Source organism: Rhagoletis zephyria, unplaced genomic scaffold (assembly GCF_001687245.7).
Source record: "Rhagoletis zephyria isolate East Lansing unplaced genomic scaffold, Rhagoletis_zephyria_1.1 Rzeph_scaffold_00772, whole genome shotgun sequence".
Lineage (NCBI taxonomy): Eukaryota > Metazoa > Arthropoda > Insecta > Diptera > Tephritidae > Rhagoletis > Rhagoletis zephyria.
The window spans coordinates 72,936-83,981 of NW_016157856.1; the positions used below are offsets into that span (position 1 = coordinate 72,936).

The 11,046-nt window shown below is 33.1% G+C and overlaps 1 protein-coding gene across 1 annotated transcript in view; it reads right to left on the bottom strand.

The window, feature by feature from the left end:
- Positions 1-11,046, bottom strand: part of LOC108361474 (cadherin-86C-like) — a 171,457-nt gene that overhangs the window by 63,806 nt on the left and 96,605 nt on the right. Inside the window, exon 2 of the mRNA XM_017614092.1 lies at positions 7,475-7,558. Within this exon, the coding sequence (XP_017469581.1) occupies positions 7,475-7,558 (84 nt within the window). The remainder of the gene's footprint in view (positions 1-7,474; positions 7,559-11,046) is intronic.

Here is an 11,046-nt window from a genome sequence, read left to right on the forward strand (position 1 = left end):
TGTGGTGTGCGCCTTGATGTTGTCACACAAAGCGGAGGGACCTACAGTTTTACGCCGACTCCGAACGGCGATTGTATTTTTTTATGAGAAGCTGTTTTTCATGGCAGAAATACACGGAGGTTTGCCATTGCCTGCCGAGGGACGACCGCTGTTAAGAAAAAATCTTTTTCTATATTTTGTGTGATGTTGCTTTGACCAGGGCTTGAACCCAGGCGTTGCGAAGTGGAAGCGCGCACTACTTACCACTACACCAAATTTTATTGCTAGGTATAAAATAAAGTCGCTGGATATAGTGGCAACACTGGTTGATATACTAATGAACATAGAGTGGACCAAATATAAATCTGGGCGCAATATTTTAGCAAATTTTGGTTATTAAGCTGGCATTTCAGGGTACTATTTTATGTATATATAAAGAAAATTTGAAAGTTAGGGGGTGAGGGCTCGAGCACCCCGCTGCCCCTACCTGGCTACGCCCATGTATACATATTTTTCTCTTTTGTTTAGATGCACACAGATTTGGATGTAATAGACCTAAATCTTCAGAAGTAATCTATGAAGTTATAATTACTAATTTATTAACTCCATGCATAACAAGGTGGAACTCACTTTATGAGTCTGTAAAAAAGTTTCTGCAATATAAATGTAATTTAGCCGAATTGTGTTACCGTCTCAAAATTCCAGCCATTCTCTGTGATGAGCTTGAGTACTTGATTTGAAAAATATATCTTAATGCAACCTGACGCTTGGGGTGCTGTTATTGCCGCAATAACTATTCCTTCTATAAAAATACGATTTTTAAAAGCTCTCTTGGAAACAGCAAAAGCTAACAGAAGAGGAAGTGATGAAAACGTTCAATACTTTTGTGGTGAAGTACGGTAAAATAGCGGATACCGAAACTCGCGTTTTGCCACAAACGCCCCAGAAATCATTCCTTGATTTCGAGGAAGAAAGTAACGGTAAAATTATTACACTTAATTTTCCATTAAATGTGTATAATTATATGCGTTTGTTTGTACACTTAAATAGATGTTAGCATACAGTATAACGGTTATTTTCATTCGCTGGGATTTTGAATCGTTCCAGAAGACAAAAACTTAGCGATGTAAATTTTGAATTGCTTGTTTTAAGAAAAGCTAACAGCTTATAATAAATACATACATATGTTCAAAATAAAACGTTTGAAAGAAAAAAAAATGAACGAACTTTTTTTAATGATTTATTAACTATGGTGGTTGTGCATTGAATTTTAACTGCCAATACGAACTTTCTTAATCAATAATAATTTTACTTTTAATGCAAATGAAATTTCCTTATCAGTGAAAATTTAATGCTTACTGATATTTAAATAAAACATGATTTTATTAAGGAAAAACGAGATACATATCATATTTGTTTTATGCACGAAAGGATCATCTCCGTCCAACTTTTTTCAATGTATTTGAGCAATAACATGGACAACAGAGCTTGTAAACATACCAATCGGAATGAGAATGTATTAGTAATAGAAACTATCAAAATATTTTTTATACATATACTAAAACAACAAAAACGTACTCTCGTATTCTTTTTTATTTTTGCTGCTTACTGCTATTTTTCAGTAATCAGTAAAAATTTACTGCTTACTGGTATTTTCCAGTAGTCAGTAAAATTTAGTGTTGACTACTATTTTTCTCAGTAACCAGTAATCGTTTACTGGTAATGCAAGGTAAATTTCATTATCAGTGAATATTTATTGATTACTGCTGCTTTTTTCAGTAATGAATAAATGTTTACTGGTAATGCAAAGTAAGTTTCATTATCAGTACAAATTTACTGGTTACTGCATTTTTACTGGTAATGCAAAGTGCCCATCTATGTTTTTGTTATTAATCTTATATATTAAAATAAGTGCACGTTTTTGGNATTTCATTATCAGTGAATATTTATTGATTACTGCTGCTTTTTTCAGTAATCAATAAATGTTTACTGGTAATGCAAAGTACTGCATTTTTACTGGTAATGCAAAGTGCCCATCTATGTTTTTGTTATTAATCTTATATATTNACAAACGCCCCAGAAATCATTCCTTGATTTCGAGGAAGAAAGTAACGGTACAATTATTACACTTAATTTTCCATTAAATGTGTATAATTATATGCGTTTGTTTGTACACTTAAATAAATGTTAGCATACAGTGTATTTCCGGAGACTCAGGAAATTATCCTCAGGAAACAATTTTATACTTAATCGAACGAGACACACCAACAAATTGTCTAAAAAAACATCCAGCGATTGAAAACGTTTTGCTTAAATATAATACACCATTACCCTCATATGCCCCCGTATAACGGTTATTTTCATTCGCTGGGATTTTGAATCGTTCCAGAAGACAAAAACTTAGCGATGTAAATTTTGAATTGCTTGTTTTAAGAAAAGCTAACAGCTTATAATAAATACATACATATGTTCAAAATAAAACGTTTGAAAGAAAAAAAAATGAACGAACTTTTTTTAATGATTTATTAACTATGGTGGTTGTGCATTGAATTTTAACTGCCAATACGAACTTTCTTAATCAATAATAATTTTACTTTTAATGCAAATGAAATTTCCTTATCAGTGAAAATTTAATGCTTACTGATATTTAAATAAAACATGATTTTATTAAGGAAAAACGAGATACATATCATATTTGTTTTATGCACGAAAGGATCATCTCCGTCCAACTTTTTTCAATGTATTTGAGCAATAACATGGACAACAGAGCTTGTAAACATACCAATCGGAATGAGAATGTATTAGTAATAGAAACTATCAAAATATTTTTTATACATATACTAAAACAACAAAAACGTACTCTCGTATTCTTTTTTATTTTTGCTGCTTACTGCTATTTTTCAGTAATCAGTAAAAATTTACTGCTTACTGGTATTTTCCAGTAGTCAGTAAAATTTAGTGTTGACTACTATTTTTCTCAGTAACCAGTAATCGTTTACTGGTAATGCAAGGTAAATTTCATTATCAGTGAATATTTATTGATTACTGCTGCTTTTTTCAGTAATGAATAAATGTTTACTGGTAATGCAAAGTAAGTTTCATTATCAGTACAAATTTACTGGTTACTGCATTTTTACTGGTAATGCAAAGTGCCCATCTATGTTTTTGTTATTAATCTTATATATTAAAATAAGTGCACGTTTTTGGTATGACCTCATAACTTGAGAACGGCTTCACCNTGGCATATGTATGTATCTTATGTATAAAAATAAGTACACGTTTTTGGTGTGAGCTTATAACTTGAGAACGGCTTCACCGAATTCAACTAAATTTATACGGCATATTCAGGCTATCATGCAGATAGTTTATGTGAAGTTTGCCCTAATTCGTAAAAGGGGGTGTGGCACCTCTCACACTAACTAAAATTTTTGTTGTATATCTCTTGAAATATTTGTCGTACAATACTGGAAATTGGTATAGAGGTATATCAAATAATTCCATACTCATGAAGAAAAATGGGCGTTATTGGAAAAGAGGGCATGGCACCTCCCATCTTATATATAATAATAAGTGCAAGATTTCAACCAAATTTATACGGCCTAGTCGGGCTATTATGCAGATGGTTTGTGTTAAGTTTCCCCGAATTCGGAAAAGGGGGCGTGGCACCACCCATACTAACAAAAATTTTCATCTGGTATATCTCTTGAAATATTTATGGTAGATTACTGAAAATTGGTATAGAGAGATATGAAATAATTCCATACTCATGGAGAAAAACTGTGCGGTATTGGAAAAGGGGGTGTGGCACCTCCATCTTAAATAAAAAAAGAAGTGCACGAATTCTACCAAATTTAAACGGTATATTCGTTCCGTTCGGTTCATGATATATGACAGTTTATGTCTGTCACATGAACCACGTATATGGTACAACAGCAGATATAGGAAAAATCGAAAACATAGTGGAAAATAGTTGCTATGATGTGCTGTGTTTATTTTTTCTTCGGATAAATTAAGTTAAGTATAAACATGGCTGCAATATAGTAAAAAAAATATTCATATAGAAAAATTTCAGGATTTTTCAACAATTTTTTTCAATATTTGGTGTAGAGAAGCACACCGGGATTCCGCTAGTTCTATAAATAAAATGCGAGATGGAATTTTTTGTCCAGGTCATCAGAACAGCACCGTTCGTCGGATTTTCAAAACGGAGGTGTCAAATTAAAGGGCTTGCGCCAGTGTGCAAACCTCTTCCACATATGTATGTGGTAGATCTATCACATATTTTTTAAACTTTTGGATTTCTACCACATCTATCACACAAGGCCTAAAACCTACAACAGTTTTAGACAGAAAATTTGTTTAAAATTTTCACAAAACTCTAAAATTTTAACTCAATTCTAATATNGTGTCAAATTAAAGGGCTTGCGCCAGTGTGCAAACCTCTTCCACATATGTGGTAGATCTATCACATATTTTTTAAACTTTTGGATTTCTACCACATCTATCACACAAGGCCTAAAACCTACAACATTTTTAGACAGAAAATTTGTTTAAAATTTTCACAGAACTCTAAAATTTTAACTCAATTCTAATAAAAATATAAAAACTAATTAAACTTAAAAAGATACATCATAAATTTGGCTTTAAATATATCAGTGCCTTAACTCTTTAATATTGCAATCCTCATATTTATATTTGCTAAAATATTATGCAATGGAAAGGAGTTCTTTGTTCCATCCTATGGTTAATAAATACGCAAAAATATAAGTTTGTTAAAGCGTCGTATATGTTATCAACTTAATAAAATTAGACATTTATGTGCGGTAAAACACTTACAAACACTTAATTCTTAATTACATACTATTTGCACAGAGGCGTAACTATAGGGCGGCAAGGCTGGCAGAATGCCACTGGTCCCCGATCCGAGAGGGGTTCTAATTTTTAATAATTTATATAGTTATAATTTTTTTAAGTACTTAAAATAAATTAAAGCGAGATAACTAAAGACCATATATGTACATACAGCAGCGGTCAAAATAATAGCAGTAAAATTCGAAATGATATTGTTGGCAGCTCATGTTTATTTATTTATTTTTAATAATTTTCATTTAATATACAGCTCGATCAATAACAGAAACAACAGAAATAAAAATTTTAAAACTTTCACAAAGTTCAAAAAAGTTAATCAAACTTCAAAAAATGTTCCTCAAAATTCCAAATTTTTTATTATTATTATTATATTTTTTAAAAATAGATTTTGTTCATACGTTACATGGAACAAAATGCTGAATGCCCCTAACAAAAAAATGCTACTGAAAATCTAAAAAATCAACTGAAATTTTTAGAGACTTAAACTTGCACTTTATTATACTAAAATTGAATGGGCTACAGTTTGCATACTCGAAAATTGTCTAAACGTTCTGAATAAAAAATTTGAAATTTTGATGAACATTTTTTGAAGTTTAATTAATTTTTGTGAACTTTGTGCAATTTTTGAAATGTTTATTTCTATGGTTTCTGTTATAGATCGAACTATCTTTTAAATGAAATTTTACTGCTATAATTTTGACCGCTGCTTATGTATGTATGTGTGTATGTACTGCATTAATTTTACTTGTTCCAATTTCTCGAACGCTCATTTTCGAAACTAAAATTAATAAAAACCTAAAGACACTATCAGAATCACCAGTTAATTCTAAATGGTTTTTACTTCATAACAACCGAATTTATTATTTTTTTTAAGTATACATGGGTGTAAAGTACACTCACACCACACATCACCAAAATAACTATTTTATATTTATATATACTATTTTTTATTAAAAGTATATGTGCATTAAAAACACATTTCCAAATCTAAAAACAAACTCTGCTCAATGTAATATATAAAAATCTCTTGTCACCTTGTTTGGTGTAGGTATGAGAAACGGATGTAAAGTATATTTCATACCGCTAGGTGCAGGGGGCGTGGCACCTCCCATACAAACCGAATTTTTAATATTGCATATCTCTGGAGTGTTCATGGTAGAGTACTCGAACATGGAGTCGCATACTCATGGAGAAAAATTGTGTTATTGGAAAAGGGGGCGTGGCACCTTCCATACAAACCGAATTTTTCATACTGCATATATCTGGAAGTGTTCATGGTAGAGTACTGGAACATTCATACTGCATATATCTGGAAGTGTTCATGGTAGAGTACTGAAACAATCACATGCTATTGGAAGAACGGGCATGGCACCTCCCGTACAAACCGAATTTTTCATATTGCATACTTCTGACAGTGTTCACGATAGAGTACTGGAATTTGGTATGGAGATATATGAAATCAGTCAAATGGTCATAAAGAAAAATTAGGTCTATTGGAAAAAGGGGTGTGGCACCTTCCATATAAACCGAACTTTTCATACTGCATGTTCATACCGCTAAGTGAAGGGGGCGTGGCACCTGCCATAGAAACCGAGTTTTTCATACTGCATATCTCTGGAAGTGTTTATGGCAGACTACTGGAACTTGGTATGTACAAGATATGTAAAATAAATCGCATAGTCATGAAGAAAAATTAGGGCTATTGGAAAAAGGGGCGTGGCACCTCCCATATAAACCGAATTTTTCACACTGCATGTCTCTGTTTATGATAGAGTACTGGAACTTGGTATGGAGATATATAAAATCAATCGCAGTCATAAAGAAATATTGGGGCATTTGGAAAAAAGGGCGTGGCACCTTACAAACCAGATTTTTCAGACTGCATATCTCTGGAAGTGTTCTTGGTAGAGTACTGGAACTTGGTATATACAAGATAGAGTACTCGAACATGGTGTGGAGATATATGAAATCAATTCCATACTCTTAGAGAAAATTGGGGCTATTTAAAAAGGGGCGTGGCGCCTTTTAAATGCACTATTACGTATCTTTGTATGCAAATATGTACACTTTTGCTAAGTTATTTAAGACGGCAATGGAAATATGCCTTAAAAAGTAATATTAGCAGATAAATGCGTCACTGTAAATCATGAACGTGAACTGTTGGCGAAAATGTTGAACCAAAATGTTTTAATATAAAAGATTCATTTTGGCGGGACGAAGTTCACCGGGTCAGCTAGTAATTTATAAAATGTGTACTACTGTATTGTTAGAATTATCATTATACGATTTTGCATCCATTTATGTATTTGAAACCCAGAAGTCTCAGGAGCCCGATGTGATATACGTACATATCAGCGCCGTTGAATTATCGTAGCCTAAGTCGGGATAGGCCCTTTTCCTTTAAAGCAACATTGCATTGGGTTCCCAAACAATATCTTAACCTTTAAAGCCATAGGTCCAGGATGTCCTTTAGAAGCTTAATGGAAATATAAAAAATTTCAAATGAAACTGGTTATTTTTTAATTTAAAGTCAAACCTTCTAAAGTAACTTAAGCTACTTTAATTGAACGGCAGAGGTATGTATTTAAATATAAGCAGTATGAGGCAAACAAGGTTTTTTACTTACCCACAACTCAAGATAAACGGGCTTTTGGAAAAGTGGGTTTTTGCTTGCAATCACATAGTCCAATTCTGTACCGCGTTTTGCGTTCTGGAATATATACAGAAATAATAAAAATAGAAAAAATGTAATGATATTCCTAATCTATACTAATATTTGTAGGTTTAGTTTTTATTATTCAGAAAACGAATTTATGTATTGAGTTAAATTTACTTAATTTAATGCAAGTAGGTTTTTAAAATAATTAAGCGGACAATAAAATGAATTGAATTAATAATCGTCGCGCACGCCGTCTCAACAACTGTTGAGTCTCCTCCTCTTACTTCGCTCGGTCGCTCGGTAGTCAGTTGCGCTTGCTCGGCATTAGGGTTATCATCCCACAACTCGGCCATCCTGCTAAGAATTCGTCTCAAATGCGTCGTCAACCATGTCATTATCTGACCCCGGCTTCATGTGTTCTGCTCAAGTTGTCGTTCGTTTGGAACCTTCGCCTTCGCCGACTCGAGAATCATCGTACGTGTTGTTTGCTTTCACTTTTACCACGCGGTAAGGGCCCAAAAATTTTGGTTAAAGTTTTAGCCCTCCACCAAACTGTGTGCGTTTAATTGCCACAAGATCACCATTTTTGTAGCGGGTAGCTGGATTTCGACGAAGATTATACGATTTTCGATTTTTGTCTTGTATTTTAAGTATTGGTTCTTTCGCTTGCTTACGCAATATTTCTCGGCCGGCACTATGGATCGAGCTAGTACAAAGGCTGATCATAAATAACATATGCAGGGGCGGATCCAGCGGGGGGCTTTTGGGGGTTAAACTATGTGTCAGTCAGTGGCGGACCCACGGGGGTGGTTTAGTACATAGACGCCATATTATAACTACATACATATGCGCCATATTAAAACACACTCCGTGCGTCCGCCACTGACTGACACGTAGCTTAACACCCAAAACCCCCCGCTGGTCCGCCACTGAGCATATGTAAGTGTTTGGTATCTTTCTTTAGGGAATAAAGCATGCTTTAATGATCTGATAATTTTTTGTATGTTTATTTAATGAAATAAAGTAAAAACTGCTTAAGAAATTGACATATTCAAATTTTTGAAATTTTTACTCGCAACGCAGTAATTTTCAGATCCGCAGTTTAGGAATTTTTTCGTAGCAAGGACCTATTAAGAAATACGGACTTGAGTTACATGATATATTCAGATTTGAAATGAGCTATAAATATTTTATTTTGAAATAACAGGTAGCAGCAATACCTTTTTTAATAAAACGCAAATTTTGTTCCGTTTTTTTTTAATTTCGATGAAGGATTCGAAGGTTTTCGCCGCTTGGTTATGTTTGATCTTGAATTCATTAAAAGCACGAAAAATCCACCTACTACACGGAAAAAAGTTTGCGCAAGTTTGCGCCATTTGAAGTTATGATGTTTTAAGTGACACTACGTGCGAATGCGGGATTTCAGCCGCTATTAGTATCACTGGACCCTAACAAAAAACAATTTACATATATATTCGAAAACTAGACAAACGCCCCTTTTACCTGATGTTTAACTTGTGAGATTTTAATAAATTTTAGAAAAAATTTCCTTACACCATGGATACGGAATTACCAAGAAATACGAGTTTATTAGATTTCCAATATTTTACAATGGGAGTAAATAAAGATAAAAAAGTTAGCTGCCTACTTTTAAGGATATATAAGGCCGCACAATATAGTATGTACAATTACCTGCAATTCACACCGAACTTTTGGGGAATACGCAATAAACTGCCCGTATCAGCATGCAGATGTTTCTTAACCATTGTGAATTGCAGGTACCAATACCAATTTTCCACAGTTCCAGTACCCACAATGGGTAAGGCGCTCGTTTTCGAAAAAAAATATGTCCAATTACTTGCCAGGTACTGGAACTGTGGAAAATTAGTATTGTTACCTGCGATTCAAAATTGTTAAGAAACATCTACATACTGATCAGACCTGAAGACGAAAGCTGTTTCCATTATGGATTATCAACATTAAATGCCTGGATTAGATGCATGGCGATGATTTTGCACATATCTTATAACCTTTCTTTAAAAAAATGGTGTGCTAGAAATGAAGTCCACAAAAGGACAAAAGAAGAAAAGAAAACTGCGGTGCAAAGACTTTATCGAGAAAAGCTGGGATTAATCATAGATAAGCCACGGCAAGTAAGTGGCAACTCCAATGATGGAAATACAGCAAGAAGACTTTTTTCGAATGCCACTTGTTCTGATGAAATAACTGGAGTTGATGAAGTTCTGATACAGAGACTGTATATCATTCTATAAACTTTATCTTCGGGTGTTATGACTGATGGTTAAAAGTTTGGCGTTTATGCATTGGAAACAGCAAGAATATATGTCAACAAATACAACTGGTATTATATGACATCCTCGGTGCACAAGCTCACCATGGAGAGAGTGTTATAAAACATTTTGCTGTATTACCAATCGGACAACTTTCAGAAGACGCACAAGAGTCCCGCAACAAAGACTACAAGAAACTTAGGCTACATCATGCAAGAAAACACTCAAGATTGGCGACAAACGAATATATCTTCCGTTCATTATTGTATACATCCAGTGTTGGCACTAATCGATTGATTTTTTAATCAATTAGTTAATTTGATTACATTCAATCGAATTACAGTTAATCATGATTTAATTTAATCTGATTAAATAGTTAATCGTAACCGTGATATAAAAAATAAATTTTTAATCATTAACCCTTAATTTGATTAAGTAGGTTTGGTTATTAATTAATTTATGCTGGAATTGTCCTTTGCACACAAGGCCAGTTAATCGGGTATGGCTAAGTCGGTTTCCCTCATCAATCTAAGCAATTTGGTATGCATTTTGATTGTGATCTATTGCCAGCAGACGTTATGAAAACTAGGTTTTATATCTCTCTGCACATGTGCCATGGGTTTTCAAACTTCCCAGTTTAAGTTATACAAATTATAATTATTATTTGTTTATATCAGTATTATGTGTTTTTCATAAGCGTCAAACAAAAAAGAATAATCGTATATGGTGTTTGATTTAAAATGCAGACAAACGAGACCACTTAATCAGATTTTTTTTTAATCGGATTACCGATTGATGATTAAAATTAATTACCTTAATCACAACCGACGAATAACGATAAAAAAATTTAATCATTAATCATACAGATGATTACGATTAATTAATTTTGATCGTTTATCGCGATTAACATTTTAATCGTTAATTTTTAATCGTTAATCAGATTAACATTTTGCCAACACTGTATACATCAGATCCACACATAACAAGCATTCACAAGTCATACGCAAGAATCAACAAAGAACTTGACGAAGATGCTCTAGGCCTGTTGAAAATAAGTGAACTCATTCCAGACTGTGAAGCGATTGACACCGCAAATAAATGAAGTATTTTGATAAATGTATTTTTAATATGTAAAACATATACTATTTTTAGTCAATAATTTTTAGAAAACGATAAGCTTTTTTCAAAGCTCAATTTGGTAAATATACTATTTAAAATTCATTTTATTAGGTTGTTTATATGTATGTG